The sequence below is a fragment of the Alexandromys fortis genome, unplaced genomic scaffold (genome assembly GCF_014885135.2).
Source record: "Alexandromys fortis isolate MF-2015 unplaced genomic scaffold, M_Fortis_MF-2015_v1.1 scaffold_152, whole genome shotgun sequence".
NCBI classification, from domain to species: domain Eukaryota; kingdom Metazoa; phylum Chordata; class Mammalia; order Rodentia; family Cricetidae; genus Alexandromys; species Alexandromys fortis.
Window position 1 is genome coordinate 2,863,175 of NW_026068045.1, and position 27,331 is coordinate 2,890,505.

The following is a 27,331-nucleotide window of genomic DNA, read 5'->3' on the forward strand; positions in this document are numbered from 1 at the left end:
CCTTTCCTGTGCCTGTATGTGCCATTTGGAAGGGAGTTAGAGCTGGGAACAGGGGTGGCTTTGAGTGCATCTTCTCACTTTGTGGATGGCATCCGAAGTCTCCCTCTTAAATGTCAAGGAAACTCCTCTCTTTCTACACAGACACTCTCTCCAGAATTCCTGCATGACCCATCTTTGGCCCTTCAACAGTGATACCATACCCAAGGAAGCTGAGTGAAAGACGATGGGCCAACCGAGGTCATAACACTTTAGATCAGGACTTTATGTGGTATTGTTTATCACCTGTTTCGATGCAGGACTCAGGAATTGAGCAGTTTTAAAGGCAGTTCAGGGTGACAGCTCCTGCTGTCCTAGAGTCTCAAATGTCTCTGTCCTCAGCCACTGGGCCCGCCTCCAGGGAAATGGAGTATTCCAGTCTCTGAGGATGTAGCTCAGGGTGCAGTACTGCTTGGCATACACAGGATCCCTGGCTCCCAGCCTTGAAGGTAGGAAACAGTTTTCTGAAGGCTAAGCTGAAGGCAGAGAGGCCCAGCCACAGTTTCACTCTGATCCCAGGATTTGGGCAGAGGTGAAAAGCCAGAGCTGCGAGTGGGGGTTCTCTAGTGTTCTCCCCTTCTCTTGTGTCTGTCTTGTCTGTAAGGGTTAGCGCCCTTCTCCCCAAACAGAACAAAGTAACAAGGCAATATTTAGAAACAATTTTAAGAGGAATGAGTCCAGCTACAGGGGTGGGCAGCAGGAGTGGGGACATAGGTTTAGGGAAAGTGATGTGGACCACTGCACATACTCTGAGAGTGGAGACGGGTGTGCCAAGATGGTATAGAGATGGGTGGGTGAGGAACCTACCAGTTCCCAAAGTTTTAGTCCTTTGGGAAGCACGTGACCAGCACACTGACCGACTTCTTAGACATGATGGGATAATTACTACAAAGTGACCGTTGTTCTGTCCAGTTAGGTTTGGTGAGTGGGAAGCTGGCCAACGTAAGAGGGGCTCAACAGCCATTTCTGCCTGGAAGCAGAGGGTGACAATAGACAGGGACCGTGTCACTCTGCTTGGGGGAGAGTTCAGGCAGCTCTAAAGGCCTTGGCTTTCCTCCCCAGGAGGCCAAGGTGACTGGCAGGGAGCAGGTACCAGGCTCTCTGAAGACATGTTCTGCTGCTGCTCAGGACTGTCAAAGGCAGAGTCCCAGAGGATAGGAACAGTGCCCAGTCCCTCACTGTTCTTGTTCCTTACAAGGAAGTCCTTTTCCATTTAATCTCCAACCCCAAAACAACAACAACAAAAGAAAATCTGGAGGGTCCTGTGTTCTGTTTGTTTTGGCTTTCCTCACCCTTGGCACCAGCTGCTCCAGACTGGCAGGTCTCCACAGTGGCAGGGAGTCTGTGGGCCATGTTTCCAGGCCAAGGCGGTCGCCAGCTTGCTGGAGCTTGGTCACTGATGGGAATCCCCAACTCCCTTCTTCACTGCCACTCCCAGGCCACCCTGTCCCAGATACCCATGCAGGCTCAACAAACCAGTTACCTGATTCTCTTCAGAGAAGGCTTCATGGAGGAGGCAAGGAGTCTCCCAGGGTAGAGACAGAAAGCCACAAAGTGGCAGGGACTGAGTTTCCCCCAAAGCCTCCTAGTATCTTTTAGGGCTCACACTGCTCTGACACATGATGGCCTCTTACCTCCCCTCCCTTGTTGCAGTCTCTTCTTCAAAAGATTACACCCAGTGGGAGGGACAGCATTTCCTCAGGATCCTTCACCAGCACGGGTCCTTCCCACCCATCACAGCCCTGCCAACCTCGGTTCCCACTGTACAGATGCTGAAAGCAAGTTCTAAGATGGGCACTGTTTGCCTGATATGTTCAACAGTACACGGAGAAGCGTCGGACAAACTGCTCACTGACCTTGCCAGCCCTGGCTGGTGACTAATTTGCACAACAGCCAGTTACAGGAGGTAGTTGACAGCCAGTTAATTTAGTCAAGGTGGGCGCAGCAACAGCTGGTGGGGTCTCTGAGCCTGGAGCCTGCAGTGGTTCTGCCCTCCAGAGGTGCACCATCTTTCCAGATGCTGCTTCTGATGCCAGGGTGCTTTCTCTGGGGCTGGAAGTTTGGAGAGGGAGTCCTTCTATAGGCAATTTCTTGTTCTAGTAAGAGGAGGTCCCTTCTGCCACCAAGCAGAGATGCCCAGGAGCGCCCCTGATGGCTGGGAAGTGCTCCAAGGGGCCGTTCACTTCACAGTGTTCTTGTGTCTGTCCAACAGTCTGTGGCCTTGGAGCTGGGCTCTGGAGAGCCTAAGCTGAAGCTCCCCGGGAAGCTCTCAGAAGGACCCCCTAAAACTGCGATCCTTCCAGACCAGCTGCTGTCCACATAAGTTGCCGGGTGTCAACTATTGGCCGCACTCCCCCACATCTATCTCAGCGGTCTCCACTGTCAGCCTGGCTGGAGGATCTGAGCCCCTCTTCTCACCTCCTCTTCTCCCATGACTTGGAGGCCATAGATAACTCTGTCCCTTTCTTGGCCCCTCCTCCTCTGACTTCTACTTACCAGCCTTGGCTCCCACCATTATCACTACTGCCTGGATTAGCTCAGGAGGGGAAGGAGAGCAGCTGGCACAGCCTCCAGGCTGCAGGGCTACGTGAGTGGGTGTGTGAAACAGGTCTTCAGAGGAGTGGGGATGGAGCCATCTTCCACCCAGTACTATTGAACCCCAGGGGTCACAGGGAGGAGCTGCAGACGAGTGAGGCCTCACTTGGAGCTGGGAGCTGAGTGGTCAGGGTGGAGGAAGGTAGTGGCAGTATAGTTCTGGAAGAGAGGCTGCAGGAACATGCCGATGGTGCCAAAGACACAGACAAAGACAAAGATCCAGAGGAACAGGCGGTCGATCACCATGGCAACATATTTCCAGTCCTCCCTCACCTGTATGGAGGAGATATAAGTGGCTCAGATACTAGTCTCATGATGTGTGGGATGGGGTAGAAAAGTCCCTTCCACACATGTAAACACCCCACCCCTCTTCCTCAGCAAGCTCCGATCTTGCCTGCTCTAAAGCTTCTAGTGCCTCCACAGCCCCCAGGGCCCATCCAAACCCACCCATCATGCATAGGAGCCTATTTTCCTTTGCCTCCCACACTCCAAAACTCAGGGTTAGTGAGAACTCCAACATGTCTTCCTGGTTCTCTCACTTCCTTAAACAAACCAAGAACAACAACAAAACCCTGCCAAACACCTACACATATTTCAAAGCCCTAATCAAATATAATCTTTATGAAGGCTTCCCTGATCCTTTTGTTCCCTTGGCACTGGTTTATATATTGCCAACATAATGTTTAGACTATGCCATACTGCATCTGTATGGCTAGCCCTCCACCAAACTGCAAACTCCTACATTAAAGGGACCCTGATAGCATCTAGGACAGAAGTCAGTAACTGGGAACTACGGGCCCTGAAGCTCTATTTTCATAATAGTTGGGGCACCCCATCCTGTACTGATGTTCAGAAGGTGAGAATGGAGCCCAGGTAGGAAAAAAAAATCAGTCAGAAAGCTAATAATAGCCTATGGGGGTTGGGAACCAACTACACGGTCACAGAAAAGCCAGTTTCTCCTCCAGACATGTTCCTCTGGGGCCCAGTAGCTCACAGGATGGGAGGAAGACAGCTGTGCACCTCCATGTAGCTGGCACAATAGCATCCTGAGAGGCACTGGGACACAACCCTGTGGTTTTCAGTCTCTCAGGGAGACGGAGACAATAAACCAAAGATTATTCACTGAGAGGGAATGGAAGACTAGGATGGAGAGACAGAAGGAAGAAGGGAGCAGGGTGTGACCTGGAAACACCTCTTCCAGGAGCCACACTTAGAGCAAGTGAAGGAAGCCTTGATCCAAGGTCACACTGGAGATGTGGGCAGGCAAAGCCAGCAGAGCCCTGCTCACATTGTTGGTCCCGTGAAAGGCAAATCTGGGGGAGGACACTAATGGGGCTTGGCAACTAAACGCAACTCAGGGTCCTAGGTCTGGGGGTGATGGTCCTAAGAAGGCCACTGCTAGGGCAACTGGAAAAGCCTGAATGTGGACTTCACAGTAGTGAAAGTATTGATGCTCTTTCCAGAAGTTGATCTTTGAGCCTGTTATTTTCACTGTTAGTTTCACTGTTATTTTGGTCGGTTGTTGGCTGCAGTTGGAACTCACATGCGAACTGTGACCTCTACCACTGAGCCACATCCCCAGCCCTGAAGCTGAGTCATGCAAGAGAGTATCCCTGTTCTTAAGGAGAGACACACTGGAGTGTTTGGGGTAATAGGTCATATACAGGTTTACACTTAAATAACAAAGCAAAAATTAATGACACTAATAGGTTTTTGTCTTTAGAAAAAAAGTGGTTTAATATTGTCAGCTTGATGAGATTTTGAATCACCATGGAAACAAACCTGGGCAAGTCTATGGAAAGTTTTCTAGATTGGGTTAATTGAGGCAGAGAGCACTATTCCATGGGTTAGGGTCCCGGACAGAAAAAAGAAAAAAGGAAAAGGTTAGTTGCGGATCAGTGTTCACCTTCCCCTGCTTCTCGACTGTAGGCTCAGTAGGACCTCGGGCTATAACCTCAAACTATAAGCCCAAACAATCCTTGCTTCATGAAGCCGCTTTCGTCGGAAATTCCATCACAGCCGTGAGAAACAGTAACTAATACAAAGGTTGTTCAGGGTGGAGGAACGCAGAAGCAAAGGCTCGAGGGCAGGAAAGAGCTTGGCTTGCTTGAGACAACTGAGTGATAGGTCAGCCAGAGGGCCAGGCAAAGGGGTTATTTAACTGCAGCACCGGAAGCTGAATCAGGGAGGCAATTCCGGTCCACACAGAGCTGAAGCTGACCAGGGTGTTCGCGTTAGGGTGACAGAGCACTAACGTGGGGAATCATTCTGGAGGTGGGCGGTGGTGGCGCACGCCTTTAATTCCAGAGGCAGGAGGATCTCTGTGAGTTCGAGGCCAGCCTGGTCTACAGAGCTAGTTCCAGGACAGGCTCTAAAAGCTACAGAGAAACCCTGTCTCGAAAAACAAACAAACGAGAGAGAGAGAGAGAGAGAGAGAGAGAGAGAGAGAGAGAGAGAGAGAGAGAAACTAGGGGCGGCTGGGGTATAGACCAAGCACTTGGTTTTGGATGTGCTGAGTTTTAGATCCCTCTGAGGCATCCAAGTAGGTCACTGCCCGCTCAGCACCTGGCTTGGAATGGAGGCTACATACATGATGGACTGCGGCAGCGGTGGAGCCGGAGATCCAGCAGCAGCTGAGCCTGCACCCTAGTGTCTCCCTATTGGCCTCAGGGCCTCATCGTGGTCTCAGCCCCTCTGCCTTCCTCTGAGCTATGAAATGCTCCCTGTCTCACGCTTTCCTGCAGTGCAGAGGAAAAGATGTCTGAACTCGGCTCCCAACAAAAACCACAGTGCCTGTCCTTTCTCCTTCACCAGGAATGGCAGAATCCTAGAGGAAACCTTGATGGTCACTATAGCAACAACTGAGCCTTGGTTTAAAACTAGTCAGGTACCTAAACACTGATCTCAGAGAAGGCCAGATGGTACCCAAAATGGAGGGTAGGAAGTCAACCCATTGCATCTTCCTCCAACTCCTGGATTAGTCTCAAGGAATCCCCTTCTAGGAAGATTGCGGGGAGGGGGAGCCAGAAACTGAATGTGCAAAATGGGTCTAAGGAGCCCGGGCCTCTATCCACCCCATCTCTATAAGTACTTCATTAGCCTCTTTTCAAGGCCCAGGACAGTAGAAATGGATATTGATTTTAAATTCTGCTCTGTCCACCGGAATCAACCCCATGGACCCTCTCAACTACCCTTTCCCTGTCTGTCATCATCACTGTCTTCATCTGCCTACTCTGCGGCCCACAAGGACGCATCTCCATTTGCACAAAGAGTAACACACTAACAACTTGATGTGCTCATGTGCCTATAGGGAAAAACTCAGTGACACCCTCAAGCCCAAAAGAACTTCCCCCTGCCCTAAGATTCCTGGCTACCTCCCTCACCACACTGATGACGTCCCAGCTGATGCATCTCACCCTGAGTACTATTCCTCGGGGAACCACAAGGTCATCATCTGTGTGGTGCAGACTCCAGTGCAGGCAAGTGAGTCTGCTAGCCTATCCTGCAGAGTCCGCCTTGCTCATGTTGCCTCTCCCCTGTACCTTGGCTTTGGGAGCCTAAGCAACACCTACTTCCCACACATAGGAGCCCTTGCTCCTAGCACACCTATCTTACACTTCATACTCACGCTCTGGTCTTCATCCTCACTTCGCATGTGGTCTGCAATGAAGCGTACACCGTCCACTGCCTCTCGGAGGCCGCAGCTGCAAGGCCCTGCCGAGTGCCCCGGGCCAGCTGCAGGCATGGGCTCGGCCCCAAAAGCCCCAGCCAAGCCTTTCACTGACGTGGGGTTGACAAAGCAGGTGCATGGGTCAGCGGCAGGGCCCTCAGGGAAGAAGACCGCGCCTGCACCTTCGCGTTCCCGCTGGCGCCTCCTCAGGCGCAGGCGCTGACGGGCACAGCGGTGGCGTGGCTGCTGCAGGAAGAGCAGGGTGGGCAACTTCTCCAGGAAGATCACCTTGACCCAGGGAGCCATGGTGTGCGTGGTGGGCGAGCGGTGGTGTACATTGAGCACACACACACTAGTGACGATGGAGAAAGTGACAAGCACCATGGTGAACATGAGGTACTTTCCCACCAGCGGAACATCGAGGGAGGTGGGAGGCACAATCTTGGAGATGAGCAGCAGGAATACCGTGAGCGCCAGCAGCACGGAGATGCAGAGCGTCATCTTCTCACCACAGTCCGAGGGCAAGTAGAAGACCAGGATGGCCAGCGAGGTGATGAGCACGCAGGGGATGATGAGGTTGATTGTGTAGAAGAGCGGCTTGCGACGAATGATGAAGTCATAGGTGATGTCCACATAGGTGGAGTCGTCTGGGTTCTCGTTGCGCCGGCCTGGCAGCGCAATGATGTCCCACTCCCCACTGGGTGTGAAGTCATCCAGGCTGGCCACGTCACTTTTGAGGACCAGGTCGATCTCTGTGCGGTCGTAGGTCCATGAGCGGAACTTCATCGTGCAATTCTGCTGGTCAAACGGGAAGTGCTTCACCTCAATCTTGCACGCACTTTTGTAGATGGCAGGCGGTAGCCAAAAGATGCTGCCATCATAGGAGACCACCGCATTGGAGTAGAAGGACACCTCGTACATGCCATCAGCACTGCCAAGGAATGGGGCAGTCAGCCCTGGCTTGAGGGTCTCCATCCCACTCATCAACCCAGCAAGGAGGACCTAGGCTAGCGGTGACCCTCTAATACAGATAGGATGCAGGAATGGGGCTGGAGATGGGAGCTGCACAGGCTGGTGGTAAGAACAGGTATTCTGTTCAGGAGGCATGCACAGCCTCAGCGGTAGAAGAGGATGATGGGGGTGGGATGCATCTGCTACTTGTCCCGAATGTGTAAGCTGAATATGAGGGTAAAGAGGTGGGGAAGCCAGAGAGTCTGAGCAAGAAACCCCAGCAATGAAGAGGTATGGGCTCAGTCCTGTCAGTTAAGGGAGTTGTGTGCCGTCAAGGTAAGAAGACTCATTGAAGGGAACAGAACAGAATCTAGGTGAAATGAGGACCCTACATTCTTTGTCACCACCACACAGGCTTCCAGAAGTGCCCACTCTTGAATCAAGTTAGGCACTGAGAACTGTCAATCTTTACTTTCCCTATCCCCCCCCCCCTCCAAATTCCGGCAACCTAAGGAGCTGGGAGAGGCTGATCACAACAGTGCCTTCCTTTGGAGCCCCTCCCCCATGAGCTCAGTCCCTCCCAAGCACACCTCTGGTCTTTCCTAACCTTCCTATCACTCCAGGGTCACCTACTTGTTGTATAGGACCACATCTGGGAGCCAGATGTGTTTGGAAGGGAGCCGGACTTTCTTCATATTGTCGAAGTCCTCAGGTTTCCAGGTGAGGCGATAATCTTCCCACTCCTGGAAAAGAGAGAGAGCAAGGTACTACCAGCCTCTAGCCCGAAAGGGCACCCAGAGCCAAAGAAAGGCACAAAAGAGAACTCATAAGGCTTGTGGAAAACTTCAAGTCAGTCTTCTCTCCACAGCGACTTCTCTGCCCAGACATAGGTCATGTGATGATGCTTCTTCATGTGGTTTGCCAGCTGAGCCAGGGTACTAGACTTTACATTTCACAGATGTGAAAATGAGTCTTGGGCGTGTTTCATGTGTTTAAAATCAGAGTTGAACAGGGATGATTGTGAAAACCTGTAATCCCAGCACCAGCAAGGCAGAGACAGGCAGACATCTCTGTGAGTTCAAGACCACCCTGATCCACATACTGAGTTCTAGGTCAGTCAGAGCTACACAGTGAGAGCAGATTCTGAATCAATTACAGTGCTGGTGAGTAGCCCAGACAAAGGATTCAAACCCAACTATTCAGGACTCCTCGCTGCCGGAGATGGAAAGAGAGAAAGGGGGAGAGGATGTGGGTAGGAAAGACCACTGACCTGGGTCAGCCAGACATTGGTGGTCATGATCTGCTCCCGTTCATGCTGCAGGGAAACAAGGTAGCTGCTGAAAAGGTCCCCAGACCTCAGCCCTTCCACCGCCCTCTTAGGGTCCCGCAGCCACCACCACCTTAGAAGCGCCAGGAGCAAATGCAGGAGCAAACCCTTTCTGGCTGAGCTGACCTGTAGCTGGACAGAGAGTTGGAGAGCCACACTCACCACACTGATAAGCTGGGCCAGGGACACCATGAGCTGAACAGTGACCAGCTCCGAGCCGTTCGTGGCTGGACGGATCAGCTTGTTGTAGCGGGAGGGATCCAGGAGGTGCTCCACTAGCCGCTCTTCTGTGTCGGTAGCCAAAACCTCTGGGTAAGGCAGGGCAGGAAGCGAGTTAGCAGAAGGGTTCACAAAGGTCCTCTTACCCAGGGAGTGGGGTGACTGATCAACTTCCTCAGCCTAGAAGTTATAGCCTCTTCACAGCCCTGTGCTTAAGGATACTGCAAAATGTTCAAATAAGCCACAGGACCATAGAAGCCCCAGGCTGACTTGCATAGATAAGTCCTTCTCCGAGACCATTCACCTCTAGACTGCAAGGATTAATGGGGACTTGTTTTCCCCAAAATGTTTCAGAGGGACAAGCCTCTGAGGTTTGAGATTTCTGCCTCCCTGGGTTGGGGCAGAATAGTAGGGATGCCTGAACTGTGGGCACGGGTACCCATCCCGTGTTGTCATGCAGGTGTGGAGAGTTTGTTCTATTGTGCATTGCCCTCTCCTCATGCCTCCCTTTCTGTGACCTTCTGATCACCCACAGAGCGCCTCCCTTGTCCTTAGTCTGGCATTTTCTACTCTTCCAAGTCTCCTGTCCCAGGTGGGAAGTCACAGTTCTCCCCTTCGTGCCCTGTAGGGTGACCCAAATCGGGACCCCAATGAGGGGAGTGGGAAATGATGGGGAGCCAGGAGGAAGGCATTAACCCGGGTCATAAAAAAGTAAAAGAGTGTCAAGTCTCTTGTCATCTCAGAATGCTCTCCTTCCTTCCTTCCTCTTTGTGCTTGTTTCTTCTCTGCAGTGGCCAGGTTCCCACCTCTCCCTGGCCTCTCGTCTGCGCCTGTGCCCGAGTCTTCCTCCCAGATCAGTCTTCCAGATGCTCCCTGCAGACCCTGGAGTCACTCCCCATCCCCCAGCAGGCTCCTCCATCTCTAGACTGGAATTCCTCTTTTTGCCTTTGTCCTGGCAAAGGTGGCAGAACTCGGCGTCCTGAGCCACTAGCCGAGGCCGAGGAGCCTGGCCGCCAGTTCTTACCTGAACACAGCCAGAGAAGGCCGAAGCTGAGCAGCAGCGCCATAAAGCTGGAGCGCCGGGCCATGCCGCCAGCATAGCGCGGCTTCGCCGCCGCAGACTCAAGGGGCTGCAGACGGAGCGCTGTCCGCGGTGCTGAAGCCGCGCAGCCGCCAAATTCCGGGTGGGGCTCTCGGCCTCCAGGACTGAACGGTTCCTAGAACGCAAGGAGGACCCGGCTTCTCCCCGGTGCCGGACCCGGCGGCGGCTCTTCCAGGGAACACAACTGGGACTGCGAGGGGAGGAGTCTCCGCCCCAGAGGCGGAAGCGCGGGATCCCAGGGAAAAAAAGGTGGTCCCTGAGTGGGATGCTCTTTAGCTGGGCCTGCCTAGGAGGGGTGCGTGTGAGAAGGCGACCCTCTCTCTGCTCAGTGGACAAGTTCAAAAGCCCCGAACTTGGGGCAGGACTTGGCAAGGTTTGAGTAGGACTGGGAGGGAGCGAGAGTGGGTGGTAGGTCAGGCTCTCGTAGGACGCGGGGTGGGTTGGGGCTGTTTCTAAGGTTACTGTCCTTTATGTTCTTACCCTCTTTATGTTCTGCTCTTCAGGAAAGCAAAGGATGAGACAGAGAATATGCATGTTAGGACCTGGGACAAAGAAGCAGGGAACAGGAGGCTGGCTAGTTTAAAAAAGCAAATTGCTTTGGAGTTTTGGAATAGAGTCCCTTCACCTGTCCCTTTCTCTGCTTCCATAAGTTACTATAAGGCCAAGATCTTGCCAACCTTCGGGGGGGGGGGGGGGGGATCTAAGCTAGAAAGGTCTAGACCTCCTGAAAAGAAGGTAGCCTTGAAGGTTCTGACGTATGGACAAGCGGCCAATATCAATGGTCCCTTCCACTGCAGTCGTCTTCTGTGTTTGGGGAGATCAGGGGACCATTTCACAGAGAAAAGAATGGAGCAAGCACAAAGGAGAGCAAAGATGAGAGCGATGTCAAAACTCAATGACATCTTTGATCTTGAAAGCCCTGAACTTTTAGCTACTGAGCCCATATAGGACCCCTTTTTTCTTAGCAGATCAGTGGTCACTTTCAACCAAAAAGACTCCTTCTGAAGCAAACTTAGCAGGCAGCCAAGGCTTCTTTTATTCCATCAGCGCCTGCTCCCCAACCTCACCTGGGCACACCGTCCTCAGCTCCACACTCAGCTCGTGGCAATGTCTTCAAGATCCTTGGCTATTTTACCCCTCCCAGCCCTTGGCCTTTTAAACATAGAGTTCTCTTCAGCTCTTTTCTCACCCGCTGCCCAACTCCTTCTACTTAAACTTGAGTGTTCGCAGGAATTTCAGTTCCTCAGGGAAACTGTGACTAGGATTGAGTTAGGTACCTTGTTAGGCTTTACCATAATGGAATCCTACAGCAGCACTGCCTTTCCAACTAGAGTAGGAACTAGCATAGGGCCTGGCTTAAGATGAGGGCTTAGCCGGAAAATAATGCATGACAGACATGTTTTATTGTCCCTGCTATAAATTCAGGCAGAAGCAACTTAACAAGTGCTCGGATTTGGGGAGTCCAGGAGTTAGTGATGCAGCTTGGTGAAGGAGTGCTCACCTAGTGTGTGCATAGCCTTGAATTCAATCCCCAGCATGGGAAAAGGGGTATGGGGAAGACTTTGAAGGGCAAAGTCAGGAAAGTGCAGTAGAAGCAGCAAGGTGATGGGGAGGGAGAACATCCACAGTGCGTGTGGAGGTGGGTTTAGATCTACGTCACAGGTGCATGGGGAATACTTTCTTCAGAAGAGATCTGAACACCAAGTGAAGCCTAGAGAGGAGCAGAGTGTGGAGTCACAGCACTTGGGGAAAGACTCAAGGGCAGGATATGTCTCCAACAATTTAGATCAACTTGGATTGAGTATGTCCTGTGAGCCCGGAATTATTTGGAGCTGTGGAGGCAGTAATCAAAAAGACTTCGTTCCAGTTATTAAAGAGACCACAGTGGCAGCAGATTAGCAGCCATTGTGACGACTGCTCTGGAAAGGACAGAGAGGAGTGTGGGAGCCTAACAGGGACTGGGTAGCTTAGTTATTCCACACTCCGGAGACAGCATCTCCAGTCGGTGAAGCGTGAAGAAGGCTGGCAATGCCTCCTATTGCTAAACTTCCTGGAGTGCTTACTCTTTTCTGATGACATACTAAAGGCCACTCACTCTTTTCATCACAGACTAGGGGCACCATTCATTTCCTTCCAGATGACAGACTTCTAGATCTTGCCAGTTCAGGTAGTGTATACCTTGGTCTTTACATTATCTTCTCAAACTTTAGTGTTGGCTTCAAGTTTACTTCTAGTTTGGCAAGGATGACTCTACGGAGATAATCACCAGTGACAGAGGAGAGTGGGCCGCCCTCCCTCCTCATCAGTACCCACATCCTTCTACAACACAGAAATGTCAACCATGACACAAACATGAGTAAGCAGAGTTCTAGTGCCTCGGATTACAAGGAATATTTTCTTTTGAAAACATTGTATTTCCTTTATTTAAAGTGATTTACATTTTAAAAATTTGTTGCCAGAGTAATACTTGTGTTCATAAAGAACTAAAACAATACAATTAGCAAAGCAGACTCAGAGTCCTACTACTAAGGAGAGAGACATCTACTCAGCAAAACTATCTACAATTATTTAGGTATAACATTCACACAGAGAAGTATAGTCAATGTATCTGGATACATCATCTTGAGAGAAAAATTTTTTTTTTTGGTTTTTGAGACAGGGTTTCTCTGTGGTTTTGGAGCCTGTCCTGGCACTAGCTCTTGTAGACCAGGCTGGTCTCGAACTCACAGAGATCCGCCTGCCTCTGCCTCCCAAGTGCTGGGATTAAAGGCGTGCGCCACCACCGCCCCCGGCCTTGAGAGAAATTTTGTTTAAAGGAACAATTATTAATAAATAGCCAGGTGTTTCTCCCAGTCATTCTCTCCTCCCTGAGGACAGAGACCCCAGTCAACAGTACTTCAAGTTCTGGAGTGGAGCTGGAGCAATGTAAAAGTAGTTAAGAGCACGGGTTGCTCTTCCAGGTCTCCAGTCTGAGCTCTAGTACACATGACAGCTCACAACCACTTGTAATACCGGTTTCAGGGGATGCTGGCCTCCAAAGACATCACACACATTGGTATACACAGACACCTGTGGGGCTACATGCAGGCAAGCACTCATACACATAAAATGAAACTAAATATTAAAAAACAAAATTCTGGAACCAGTTATTGGGAATGATTACACAATAGTATGAATGCAAATGGAAAATTTTATGGTATATGTATTTTATCATAATTTATTTTTGAGAGTTTCATGAAGCCCAGGCTGATCTCAAATTCACAACAGAGCTGAAGCTGGCCTTGGATTCCTAATCCTGCTGACTCTACCTATCAAGTGTTGGGATTCCAGGCATGTACCACCACACCCACCAGCAATTTTCTTAGATGACTAAAAGAAAAAAAAAGAGCTACCATTATGACTTCTAATAGCAGAAGTCAACTTTGCCTGTTAGACTTCATATAAATGGAATAATAATCTGTATCTGTTTTATTGATCTTATGTTAGGGAGAACTATGGTGGTCATTGTTGATGTTCACCCTTCATAACTGCAGAGTGTGACTACACTATATTTATCCATTCCACCCCTGATAGACTTTTTTTTTTTTTTTTTTTTTTTTTGTTTTTTGAGACAGGGTTTCTCTGTAGCTTTGGAGCCTGTCCTGGAACTAGCTCTTGTAGACCAGGTTGGCCTCAAACTCACAGAGATCTGTCCACCTCTGCCTCCCGAGTTCTGGGATTAAAGGCGTGCTCCACCACCACCCAGCTGATGGACATTTGTTTTCTACTTAGGACCATTAAAATAACACTGCTGTGGACATTCATGTCATATTTTGGGTATAAAGATATAAACATAAGGCATACATTTTGGTTATTTTGCAAAGAGGAGCAAATTATGCTTGTTATACGTTTGTAGTTACCCTTCTTCATTCACTGTTTCACAAGCCTCTCTCCATAAGGGTAAGTATTCTTTGATTCTATTATTTATCAGTGGTATGCCCTAGGGGTTGGACAAGCTTAGCAAGTCCTCTACTACTGAGATATCACTCCAATTCCTTTTTTTTTTTTTAAAGACAGTGTCTGTGTAGCCCTGGATGACATCAAATTCATGATCTCCTGTCTCAGCATCCCGAGTGCTTGATCCCTTTTGTCTAGGAAATTTTAGGTCTTCCTTCCCAAACTCCTTCCCCTTCAGAACTAAATCTTAGTTTCCCGCAAAGCTCAGCTGTTAGTGCTGGTACTGACATTTGCTTCCATAGCTTCTTAATGCTCTGTTGACCTTTTGAGCCTCCCAGAGCTTACAAAAGAAGCTCAAATCCTTAAACAGCTGCAAGATTCAGCCTTTGTCTGCCTGACCTCCATCATTCTCCTCTATTCAAGACTTACTATTCTTCTGTTTCTTCAACTTGCCACATCCTTCAAGATGTGATGGCTACGGAAATTCCATTCTGTACCAGGTATCTCCTTCATAGCCATTAGCCTCTGCCCTAAATTTCTGAAAGATGAGCTCCTTGGAACCTGCACCCTTGGAACTGATTAACAGCTTGCTCTGGCTTCTGTAAACCCGCTTATCACTGTGTATAGGGAGTGAGGTACCTCGGTTATGGCTGTGAATGGGGAGAAGAGAGCTCCTCACACAGCTGAGGGGAGTGAAGTGGTTTACACAGCTGAGCATTCCAAAGAAACAAGGTTGTTGTGGTTGTCACCTTTAAAAATCCTTCCCTTAGCCCATTCTGCGTAGCATGCCTTCAATTTGGCTTTTAAGGCTGTCACCCTGCTAGCAGTCTTAATAAATTTATCTAATTACAATTCCCATAATGCCATCTCTCCTGCTTGGGACTTGTCGACTCTTGCTCCGTCCACTCTAGGCACTCTTGAGAACACCTTCCCAGACCTCCAGTCTTCTCCTACGAGGTACTCACTACAACTGCAATTCAGCGCTTTAACGTCTGTCCATGCAGTAAATGTCTGGTTCTCTAAGTTTTTATTTATTTATGGGGGTGAGGCAGAGGCCATGGCATAGTGGGTGAAGATCACAGGACAGTTTTGTGCAGTCTTTACTCTTCTACCTTTGTGGGTAAGCAGGATTAAACTGCACTAGGCTTGTGTGGCATCTGATCTGCCAGGCCAAACATAAACCTGAGAATGTAAGGACTGGGTCTGCTTCACTCGGGGCTGCTTCTTCAGTGCCTCACACAGTTGGTGCTCAGGAAGCATTTGTCCACTTCCCATACTTGTAGATTATGGCTTTATCATCTTTTCCATGAGTTCCATGAAGGCAGGGACCTTTTACCCACTGTTTTCCTGCCCCAGAATTCACTAAACAAACCTATGCACTCATTGCCAGTTCTGCTGGAGGCCACACTATGCCCAATTATTTTAGGTATGACGTCATATGAGGTTTATCAGAGACCTGCGATACTGAACAAAGCAGCAATAGAAGACGCCATGCTCCAGAGACCACGACTTGTGGGCTCCTCGGGAGGTGGGGTGTGGCTTACCAGTTTGTAATATTGTGGGGTTCTCTCATTGTGTTTTCTTCCAAATTAAGCCCTTATGAGATATAGTTCAATGGCAAAGTCTAACATAGGTGTGACTCTGGGTTCAATCTTCAGGACAATAAATAAATGTATACATTTAAAACTTTCATATGGGGTAGGACAATGGCTCAGTAAATAAGAACACTTCCTTGTTCTTACAGAGAACTGGGTTTCAGTTCCAAGCACCCATACAGCAGCTCACAATCATCTGTAACTTCAGTTCCAGGGAATCCAATGCCCTCTTCTGGCTGTGTGGGCACCAGGAACATATGTGGTACATGTGCATATGTGCATGCAAAATATGCATACACACAAAGTTTTTAGAGAAGGCTCTAGTCAGGCCTGGTGTGTGCCTGTGTAATCCCAGTACTTGAAGGCTGAGAGACGGTCCACTTCCTTGTCTCAAGTTCCAGTTTCCTGGATCAGGGCTGTAGTCATGTGACCTGTAAAAAGTTCTAAAGCATGTGGGGGCTGAGCAAGGTGGTGTATGCCTGACTATCAGCTAGCTCATCACTGGGAAGCTGAGGCAGGAGGATGAAGATTCCAGCCAGCCTGGGCTACATAGCAAAACCCTGACAAATAACAAAAAATAAATAAAACAAGCAAGTAAGAAGACCGAATAGGGTAGAGGACATGGGCACAGACCTAAAAGTCCAGCTCAGTAGCTAGAGATCCTAACCTCCATCTGTAAAATAAGAATTAAAACACTTACCTTGCAATGTTGTTGGAAGGATTAGAAATATTTGCGAAATATCCCTGGCTCAGGGAGTCCTTGGTAGACTAGACTTACCATTACTCGTTTTTGTGTCGTGATAAGGGTATCAAATCCAGGGCTTCCACATTACTAGGCAAGCAGCCTACCATATCCCCAGCCTTTTCTTATTCATTACTTTCGTGGCCCAGACAGAAGCTCATTAAGTTACCCATGTAGGCCTTGGACTTTCGACCCTCCTAGACTGTTGGGGAACCACTGCTAGGTTTGGCCTACCCCATCATTTTATGCTTCCCGCTTGTGAGCACGTACACGAAGACGGTATGTAGCTAAATGATCGTGATGCTCACATCACAAGAAAACCAGCCCTCCCCCTTCAAAAATAAAATAACAACATGGAATTTCTTTAAAAATCCGAAGTTGAACTCGGCCAAGGGACGCCTTCTGCTAACATCACTGAGGGAATGAACAGCCCAGAACCAAGCAAGGTACAGTCAGCTTCAACAGAGGTAAAGGTGGCGGCGGCAGAAGGGCCAAAAGGTCACAGGCTGAACTGGCTCAAATGCATCAGGCTAGAAGAGGCTGGCACCTGCATTTTGCAGCTCTGGGGTTCAGAAACCTCAGACGGCGTTGTCTTTTGTGACAGCGCCACCTAGTGGGAATGTAGCGGTGCTGCCATGAATTCCCAACTGCTCCGGATCAGTGCGACAGGGCAGGAGCATCCGGTCGGCTGGAGAGACTTCTATCCGACTGCTGGATCAAACCTGTGACTCTGTGGAGGAAGCCGCACCATCCTTCCCCTCAGACGTAACCGACCAGGGGCCATACTCGACACTCTGGTATCCTCGCACCGAGTCCTTGGAACAGGCCAGAGAGATCGTCGTTTTCTACAGAGCCATTGTACGGATGGAGAAACCGAGGCCCGGCAGGAGCGTAGACAACCCAGGCACGGTCACACGACCATAGAGGAACCGCAGGGAGAGCCCAACCAGGGAGAGCCGGACCGCGGTGGAGCTCGCCTCCCCGACCGCACGCCGGGTCTGCCGCAGGCGCAGAGTCGGCCCGACGGCTCGCTTGAGGATGCGGGGCGGACGCCGCCGTCCGCCGTCCACCGAGCGCCCGCGACACCGGCGCGCGGGCGGGGCCGCGGGGTGCGGGCAGGAAGCAGACTCCGACGGGGCGAGCCCTTGGGAACGCCGGCCACGTGACGAGACACGCCGGCCACGTGATGGGGGAGCGCCGGCAAAGGGTCGTCGTGCGCGGTCACGCACGACGCACATACACGCACGGAGGCGCTTCGACCGGCGAGCTGTGGGCCGCGGGTCACATGTGGAGGGTGACAGGCGCGGACCGGGGGGCGGGAAAGACGCGGGCATCACGTGCCGGGGGCCGGAGCTCGGAGGTCACGTGAGGCCGGAGGCGGGGCCGCCGCGGAGGGGGAGGGGCGCGCGGCTTCCGGCGGCCGTGGGGGGGTGGGCCGGCGAGCGGAGGGGGCCTGTCCCGGAGGTGGCGGCGGCGCCATCTTGGCAAAGGGGGGATCAGGAAGTGCGGACCGCGGCGGCGGCGGAGCCCGGAGCGGAGGCCGGAGGCTCCCGGCCCGCCGGCCCCGGAGCGGAGCGGAGCGGAGGATGCAGCAGCCGCAGCCGCAGGGGCAGCAGCAGCCGGGGCCGGGGCAGCAGCTGGGGGTCCAGGGGGCGGCGCCGGGGGCCGGGGGCGGCCCGGGAGGGGGCCCAGGGCCGGGGCCCTGCCTGAGGCGAGAGCTGAAGCTGCTCGAGTCCATCTTCCACCGCGGCCACGAGCGCTTCCGCATTGCCAGCGCCTGCCTGGACGAGCTGAGCTGCGAGTTCCTGCTGGCCGGAGCCGGAGGGGCCGGGGCCGGGGCTGCGCCCGGACCCCATCTCCCCTCTCGGGGATCGGTACCGGGGGAACCCGTCCGCATCCACTGCAACATCACGGTGAGGATCTTCTCGTTTGCACCGCGCTGTGGTCCCTTGTCTGGTGCTCGAAATCATACCCTACAGCCTCCTGCCCTCGGAGGACCCCGAGGCCGGAGCCCCCTCTTGGGCTCGGCTCCTTCTCCCCAGGCTGCACTCGTTTCTTTTGCTTGAGGTTCTGTGGTGCAATCAGTCTCTACTGTTGACCCCTGAGTGCGAGGGGCACCCCGACTTGTGGCCCTCGACCACCCCCTCCTAGGAACCCACCTACACCTCAGGTTTTATGGCTTTGGTGCCTTTCCATGACTCCTCCACAACTTTACCGTGTCACTTAGGAAGGCCCATTTCTTCTCCCCACCCCCAACTCCAATAGAGTCCAGGCCTCTGCTGGAAGGACCTGGCCTGGAACTAGGCCCTGTTCAGTAGTGACCCCTTGTCAACAGTTCTTGCCACTTAGATGTTAGCACCTGTGGGTTCCCTGCCCGGGCATCCCTAGTTCAACCTCTCTCTGCTCCCTGAATTGGCTCCACTTTGGATTTCATCTCACTCTGGTGTAACTAGCTAACCTTTAACTCCTCTTTGCCTCAGCTGCTAGCAATTTTGCCACTCCCCTCCCCGTTTCTGGCGTTATGTCTACTTGTCCTAGGTGGTTGTTGCCTTTTCTGGTGGTGCTAGTGTGTGTGTTGAGCAGTAATAGCGCCATTGCTCCTCAGTGGACTTCATATCGTCCTAACTATACCAGATTAGGAAACACCTTACATGTGGCCAGCCTTATTTTATCACTTGAGGAAACTGTTGGGTGTAATTTTGTAACATCTGGTACTGCTTGATACAGTGCTCACATTGGTTGATAACACCCACTTGTTAATGGTCTTGCCCCTGCTGGAGCTAGCTAGAGAGCCAGTGGGCAGTACCTTTAGCCACACTGGAAATGGGAGTGGCCTGGGGAGAGGCAGACTTGTGAATTCTCTGGTACTTGAACGCTTCAATTTGTTTTCCATGGTGTTTTCTATCCCTTTCTGCCACCAAACCAGGCCATGGTGGTGAGGTGTGGGAGCAGAGTAGTCATGAGACACTTGAGTTTTGGTGGGGAATCTAGCCAAGCTGAGGCTTACCTCACCAAGCTATGACCACTAGGAGCGGCTCAGTCAAGTAAAGATTTTAGCATCTTCGGTCCTGTTTCTCCTGCAGCACTGGTTAGAGCTATGGCACCGCTAAGACCCCCAGTAGAAGTGGGTAAGGCTTCCCTGGCATGTGTTGAGACATCAAAGATTGGATTTTGCTAAGTGGATTCACTTTACGGGTAGGTTTGCTTCCTCCAGCGGCTTCCTTTCAGTTGCCAGAGGCCAGCCACTATCTTTGTCTTTGGGGGTTCTCAGCTGCAGTGCCCATGGCCCTTCTAAAGGAAGCTTGGCCTACACAGGTCCCCTGACCTTGGGTAGAGTGGGGGAGTCTGTTTAGGCTCCTTTGGCATGGTGGCTCAGGAATGCTGGGAATGTCAGTAGCTGTGGTGGAGGCTTCTTTCTCCCAGCCGATGCCTGGACTGAAGAGAGGGCAGGGAGTGGTAGGGAGAACGGGTCTCAGACGGTTCTGTCTTGGGTGGAGGGCGGTTCCTACACATGCCCTATAACTGTTAGCTTTGAAGACCGTTTTATTTTAGTTCTTCCTCCCCTGGTGGCTACAGCCTGCATTTTTCTCATCACTGTGGCTGTTAGGAGGTGATCTTCCTTCCCCTGATGCTGGAGTGTGGAAACACTGAGACTCTAGCCTGGGTGTGAGAACTTGAGTCTAACAGTCAGGACAGAAGGCCAGAGCCTCCTTCGCTATGGTTAGCACTCCCTGGTTTCTCCTCTAGAAGAAAGTAACTTTGTAGGTTGCTTCTTAGTTCAGGCCCTCCCAGGCTCTGTCTAGGGAAGCTGAACTGGCGGTTTTAGTGGAGGGCATGGTGGTGGGAAGGAAAGGAACCAGAGTCTTCAGGGAAGAAGGAAGGCTAAGCAAAAACTGGTTTTCCCAGTTTTCCCTTGTGACCACTCTCCCTGCTTTCTCCCGCAGGAATCATACCCTGCTGTGCCCCCCATCTGGTCGGTGGAGTCTGATGACCCTAACTTGGCTGCTGTCTTGGAGAGGCTGGTGGACATAAAGAAAGGGAATACTTTGGTGAGGGGCAGGGGGGTAGAATGCATGTGTTCCCGGTGAGGTTTCAACCATAAAAGTACCCTATGAGGCAGCTGGATCTGAGAGGGGGGGGGGGTCCCCAGGTGGACCGTCTTGGGGAAGACTTCTTGGGAGAGTTGCTTTCTGAGGTCAGAGGAGGCAGGTTCCTGTAGCAGCCCCAGGATAGGTCCACTAGGGAAAGTCATTCCTGTAACTGTGAGGGCTATCCAATTAGAGAAACAGCCACCATTTTGGGATCTGAGCTAAAAACTCATCCATGCAGCAATCCAGATTGCAGTAAGGGAGGTGTATTTGATGTGTCTGTGGTCCCCACCCCAGCTCTTGCAGCATCTGAAGAGGATCATCTCTGACCTGTGTAAACTCTACAACCTCCCTCAGCATCCCGATGTGGAAATGCTGGATCAGCCCTTGCCAGCGGATCAGGTATGCAACTGAGGACTGGGCTTTGGGTCCTGTTGTTCAGTCATACCAAAGAGCGCCCGACAAATTCTTGATAACTGAAATGGAACTGTGGTTGCTCCTGCAACTCCCACTGCTCCCAGTGATTCCCAGCTTCTTTCTTCTCCAGATGAGACTCTAGCTAAATAAGGCACTACCCATTGCTCTGTCCTATCAGAACTCATTCTCAGGGGCAGCATCCCTCAGGTTGAGATGAGGAGGACGTGTTTACTATTATCTTAGCAATAGGAATTGATAACTATTGGCAACCCAATAGTTCTTTGTTTAGAACCAGAAATGCACTGTCACTTAGAGGGGTTCTCAGAGAAGGTGAGCTAGGATCTGCAGAACAGATGACAAGAGCAGCCATGAGTTCTTTTTGTTTTTCTTTTCTTTCCTGGCATGTCCTAGCAAGAGAATAATTGGCTGGTAGCAAAGTCATCCATCCCTTGGGCTCATGCTTCCACTCAGTTCTGGCTGATAGAGAAACTGGCATCTTTATGGGCACAGTGCCCAGCGTCCAGACCTTCAGGGCCAGGGTTAGGTCAGGCTGCATTCTAGCAACCCACTGGGTTCTGATCTTGGTCTTTGCCCTAATCTCCACTGTAGTGCACGCAGGAAGAAGTATCTTCAGAAGACGAAGATGAGGAGATGCCTGAGGTAGGCTTACCATTTGAAATGGCATTGACAGGAAGTGTTTATCTCTAGTATGGGTCGTTCAATGTAAACAACTCCAGCTCCCAACTGGGGAAAGGAATGTGACAGTGGAGTAAAGACTGGCCTGGAGTAAAGGAGATGGCCATCTATTATCCATTCTTTGAAAACAAACAAATACTGGGCAAACTCATCTCAGATGGCTTCAGGAGTCTCGACAGACCCTAATTGCACCCTGATTGTCTTATTTGGAGAGTTTCACTTATTAAGCTACAGTCTTTTCATCTCCAGAATAAGATTATGATACATATTACAGGGTTGTTTCAGGTGGTAAATAAATAATAATGTATAATATACTTGAAAGAATCTTTAAAAATACAGATGCTTTATTTATCTCACTTTTAAATGCATGGCTATTTTCCCTGCATGAATGTCTGTGCACTACATACCTGCAGTGCCTGTGGAGTCCAGAGGGCATCAGATCCCCTGGGACTGGAATTATAGATGGTTATAAGCCACCATGTGAGTGGTGGGAACCAGTTTCCTAGAAGAGCAGCCAGTACTCCTAACCGCTGAGCCATCTTTCTAACTCTTGTTTATGTTGAGATATGTTGAGATAGGGTCTTGTATAAGCTAGGCTGGCCTCAAACTCACTTGTGTAGTCAAGGATGGCTTGAACTGATCCTCTTGCCTCTACTTCCCAAGTGCTAGAACTACAGGCATGTGCCACCATGTCTAACTGTAGGTGCTTCTATAGAATATAAATAAGTTAAGTTGAGCTTCATAGCCAGATAGGACTTAACCTTACTTCTGTGAAATCTGCTTTGAATGGGCATGAGAATTAATTCACTAGACCTCAACTTTCCTATAAAATAAAGGTAATGATAGGATAATTCAATGTTATAAAGGAATAAAGTAAGCTAGTGTGTGTTGCCCTTAGTACAGGACTTTACAGGATATCCTTTTGTAGTACTGTATCTCTGATCGTGTTTCCTAGCCTTGGACCCAGATCTGGTAACTTTGTACTGATCTTCAGACCCACAGTGGGCTGATGAGCCATGAAACAGTCCTTCCTGGCAGTTCAACCCTCTGTACCACGCCCCCAGCACCTGACTATGGAGCTGAAGCTGCCTCTGTGTGGCCTCTGCTTGGTGAGCCACTTGTTCACTCAGAGCCAGGTGAATAAGGACCTAATTATGTTGTTGGTTTTGGCCATCTCCTACTTTGGGCCACCTCATTTCCATCTTGGCAATGAGTACTTCTGGGGACCCAATTCAGATCCTGCTATTGTAGGAGGAGAAGAAGAAATTTATTTATTATTTAGTTTTCTCTTCACATTTTTAAGATGTGTTGTGTGTGTGTGTTGGAAGTCAGGACAACTTGGAGGAGTCATTTCTAGCTACTGTGTAGGTTCCAAGGATTAGACACAGTTACAGTTATCAGACCTTGCAGCAAGCACCTGTACCCTTTGAGCCACTCGCTGGCTCTTAGTCTACTCTGTTAGGCCTAAGGTCCTAAGGACTCCTGGGTTTGAGAGTCTAGCCTAATAAATAAAAGCTTTTTAATCACTGGAGGCCAAAGGTCCTTCACCTAGAAATTGAGAAGTATCTGCTGCCAAGGAAATTTTAGGAACAGTTGAAGCAGGATCTTCCTAGGGAACAGAAGACAGTCCCTTTCTCAGTTCTCTTTGTAGCTCTGCTGCTATGGTTTAAGAATGGAGAAAGAGAAGAAAATTTCCTTGGGAAGCCAGGTGTATTGATACACACCTTTAATCCAGTACTCAGGAGGCTGAAGCAGGACAATCCCTCCAACTTTCAATCTAGCCTGTCTAGGACAGTGAAAGATATATATATATATATATAAAATATATATAGATAGATAGATAGCAAGAGCCTGTCTCATAATAAAAGGTGCACACCTGTATCCCTAACACGTGACAGGTGGAAGCAGGAGGATCAGGGGTTAGCCTCACCATATGATGAGTTTGAGGACAGTCTGGACTATATGAGACTCCATTTGAAAAAGCTAGACCCAACTTGCATTCGCCTGTAGATTGTGGAGGGAATGAGGCTAAGCTGTTTCCAGAACTGGAAATGTATTACCAAGAATGCCACGGGGACTTGGGGCTCTGGGACAATGGGACTAAAGAAAGGATAGTCTATCCACTATCTTTGTGGTGTTCCTCTGCTCCCACGCCTACCTCAGGATACAGAAGACCTAGATCACTATGAAATGAAAGAGGAAGAGCCAGCAGAGGGCAAGAAATCTGAAGATGATGGCATCGGAAAAGAAAACCTGGCCATCCTAGAGAAAATTAAAAAGAACCAGAGGCAAGATTACTTAAATGTACGTGCCTTGTAGAGAGGCGAGGCGAAGGGTGGTGGGTGCTGACTGGGGAGCAGCCACGGCACCAGTATGGAGTGCTGCCTCCTTTGTTGGATCTCTCGGATCCTCCCCCTATGCCAGACTATCTTAAGGTTTACCCACCAGATCAAGGAGTAATCGTGTATGCTCTCCTTGCCAGGGTGCAGTGTCTGGCTCGGTGCAGGCCACTGACCGGCTGATGAAGGAGCTCAGGGATATATACCGATCACAGAGTTTCAAAAGTGGTGAGTTTGCCCAGGGGCGGCATAGGAGTTCCTCAAAAAGGACATGGTATGAGCCGGAAGATGGCTTGGTGGATAAAACCACTTGCACCGAGTTTTAGGACCTGAGTTCAGTCTCTGATACCCACATGACAGAGAGAACTGCTATTTGCACGGATGGCACTTGCATACACACACACACAGAAATAAGCAAATTCATGTAATTGTTTTTTAAAGGATGCAGTATGATGCTGACAAGAAGCCCTGAGAATTTCTAGATCACACAAATGCTTATAAAAGTTTCAGACTGGGATTGGAGCTCCTTGAGGCATGGGTTGTCACATATCCAGAGACAAACCTGGACCCTTTGAGCCTTTTTTTTCCTCCCCTTTTTCATTTTTTGAGACAGGGTTTCTCTGTGTAGCCTTAGCTATCCTGGAACTAGCTCTGTAGATCAGACTGGCCTTGAAACTCCATAAATCTGCCTGCCTCTGCCTCCCAAATGCTGGGAGTAAAGGCGTGCACCACCATTGTCCCGGTTGAGTCTTTTTCTTGGGAAGGGAAGGCTCCACCTTTTGGTCCAGACCCATCTTATTGATGCTTCCTTTCCTTCCAGGAAACTATGCAGTCGAACTCGTGAATGACAGTCTGTATGACTGGAATGTCAAACTCCTCAAGTGAGTGGCAGCTCTGGGATGAGAAAATGGAGTGACTGGAACCTCAGGGGCACTTGTGTCCCATCCAATGTGTTGGTTGCAGGGTCCCAGGAGCAGGTGTGGGCAATGGGGCCCATAGGAGGCTGCTCAGTCAGGACCCAGCAGTCTGAGCCCAGATTCGTTGCTTTGTAGAGTTGACCAGGACAGCGCTTTGCACAATGATCTTCAGATCCTGAAGGAGAAGGAGGGAGCAGACTTCATCTTACTTAACTTCTCCTTTAAAGTAAGATGACTTGGTCCCAGTGCTCTCTTCCTGACTGAGCCTTCCCTGCCTGCTTTGAGTCTTACGAGAGTGCAGGCCTCTCTTTCCTGACTGCTGTCTGCCTCTTTCTCAGGATAACTTCCCCTTTGACCCACCATTCGTCAGGGTTGTGTCTCCAGTCCTCTCTGGAGGGTGAGTGACTGGGCAAAGGGAATAGGCCATTTGTGATGCAGCAGGTGAAGGGACTGGACTTGTGGCCAGGCACAGCTGACTAACCCTTCTTCTTACAGGTATGTTCTGGGCGGAGGTGCCATCTGCATGGAACTTCTCACCAAGCAGGTAAGTGAGCCTGTTTCACTCTTGGCCATTGGCCTGGGTGGGGCTGGCTGAGCTCTTACCATTGGGGAGAGGGGACAAGTCATAGCCATAATATGGCCCTTTCATTGCACTAGGCAGAGCCTGTACCCAGGAACTTAGGTGGACAGGTGGTAACTGTGCTGGGAGTAAAGGGCCCTTCTGTAAAGGCAGCCTCTTGTGGGGAAAGGTGCTGAAGGTTTCTCAGGAAGCTGTTTCCTGACTTCCTGCTTTGTCCCTGCTGTGCCCCAGGGCTGGAGCAGTGCCTACTCCATAGAGTCCGTGATCATGCAGATCAGCGCCACGCTGGTGAAGGGAAAGGCACGGGTGCAGTTTGGAGCCAACAAAGTAAGGGCCCTGGGACCATGGAGAGCCAAGTACAGCTTGGGCCACTAGCAAGCTAAAGTTGCCTTTGAGAGACAGATGTTGGTATGGGCGGAGGTCTGGAAAAGGAAGCTGTGTGTGGTGTGTCCTCAGGGCCTTCCCAGGCAGAGGGGCTTGGTGCTGGAAGCTGGGACTCTTGGTTTCCTGGGTGACAGCCTGCAGAGGAGGGATAGTGGGCTGCAGCTGGCCATGATCTGACTGGTGACTCTCTCCCCAGTCTCAGTACAGCCTAACAAGAGCACAGCAATCCTACAAGTCTTTGGTGCAGATCCACGAAAAAAACGGTGAGGTTGGAACCTGGCCCCAGAAGAGCCAGCCCCGTGCAGGCCCTGGCCCCACGCCAGTCAAGTACAAGAACCTTTGGTTTCTGAGCTTTATTGTCCATTGATCCAGCATCTGCCCAGTTCTCTAGAAGTCTGAAGGTGGCTAACCTCACTCTTTTCCCCCCGAGAAGTACCGGGCGGGGGCGGGGGTGTCTAAGGTAGACTGGGTCCTGTCATCTAATTCCGGTTACTTCTGGGTGGGCTCACCATTCTCTCTCCCTTACAATAAACAACCTCCGGGTAAGTATCCTCAGCTTCCCTATACCTGTGTCCCCACTGTGGGGACTGTACATCCTTCCTAAGATCTGCTTTCCTGGAATCATAGAGATGTCCTCAGGGATTGGGGTGGGCAAAGTTGACCTGGGCCTGCCCTTTCACTGTGCTGGTTTGTGTTTTTTGTGCAGGCTGGTACACACCCCCAAAAGAAGATGGCTAACCCTGGAGTACATCCCCTTCCTCCTCCCCCAGGCACCACTGGACCAATTACCTTTGAATGCTGTATTTGGATTTCACGCTGCCTCTGGTTCCCTCCCTCATTTTTCCTGGACGTGATAGCTCTGCCTATTGCAGGACAATGATGGCTATTCTAAACGCTAAGGAAAAACAACAAACAACATACTGAACTGTTTCAAGTACTCAAGACTGACTACAAACCAACCACCTTGCTGGAACCCTTGCTAGCAGGCATTCTTATAAAGAAACTCTCAAGCCTCCTTATATTGCTGGAAACTCAGCTGTGCTCCAGACTAGAGCCTCCTTACCTATGCTATGGGTTTTTAATTTATTTTCTCTTATTTCATGTACACTGCTTTTTTTGGTTACAGTGTATGATGGATGTGTATGAAAAAAATGTATCTTTGGGAAAACAATTACAGTTTGTTAATTTGAAGATGCTGGTCTTGACTCATCCTTATTTTTATTCCCACATCCCCTGACTGCTGGGGAGGGGGGAGGGGTGCCAGGCCCACCATGCTTGGTAGCAAGGAGAAGCTGCAGAGAGGCTGCGTTTTCCTGCTAGCACAAGAGAAATACCAAGCTGAAGGAAGCACTTGCCTGATCTGACCCTAGGTGGCTCCTGAAGGCCTCTGGAGCAACCGGCACCTCTATTCATTCCTTGGAACAGTCTGGCCTGCTGAACTACAGTGCAGAGGCCCAGAAACAACCTGATTGTTACTGCTACTTTGTACTAATCTCCATTTTGAAATTTCCAAGAAAAAGATGAGACTCGAGTAGCTGCTTCATAAACTCCTTTTAAGATGAGAGGGGTGGGGCCCAGGCTCCTGGATGCATGAGGTTTTCTCTAATCCCAGCAACCTGCTGAGTGGCTGTAATTCCTTGGTTCCCTGCTTTCCCGTGTGGTCTCTGCTCACCTCTCATCTGCTTCATTAGATGAGCTAAGAAAAGACATGAACTTCGGATTGATGGTTCTAGTCAT

General features: G+C 50.4%; 2 protein-coding genes across 2 annotated transcripts; one reads left to right on the top strand and one right to left on the bottom strand.

The window, feature by feature from the left end:
• Positions 1-212: 212 nt before the first annotated feature.
• On the bottom strand, positions 213-17,507 carry Chrnb2 (cholinergic receptor nicotinic beta 2 subunit). The gene is made up of 6 exons (XM_050166418.1): positions 9,823-17,507; positions 8,742-8,887; positions 8,523-8,567; positions 7,886-7,995; positions 6,260-7,232; positions 213-2,904 (listed from the first exon to the last, which is right to left on the bottom strand). The coding sequence occupies exons 1-6, from the start codon at positions 9,884-9,886 to the stop codon at positions 2,734-2,736; spliced, it is 1,509 nt and encodes a 502-aa protein (XP_050022375.1). The 5' UTR covers positions 9,887-17,507; the 3' UTR covers positions 213-2,733.
• A 110-nt stretch (positions 17,508-17,617) lies between these two features.
• On the top strand, positions 17,618-26,785 carry Ube2q1 (ubiquitin conjugating enzyme E2 Q1). Its single transcript, XM_050166419.1, has 13 exons — positions 17,618-18,086; positions 20,118-20,222; positions 20,559-20,663; positions 21,288-21,338; positions 23,538-23,678; positions 23,857-23,941; positions 24,534-24,594; positions 24,766-24,856; positions 24,969-25,027; positions 25,126-25,174; positions 25,442-25,537; positions 25,791-25,857; positions 26,301-26,785. Exons 1-13 carry the CDS (start codon positions 17,760-17,762, stop codon positions 26,330-26,332), a joined length of 1,269 nt encoding a protein of 422 aa, XP_050022376.1. The 5' UTR covers positions 17,618-17,759; the 3' UTR covers positions 26,333-26,785.
• The last annotated feature ends 546 nt before the right edge of the window (positions 26,786-27,331 follow it).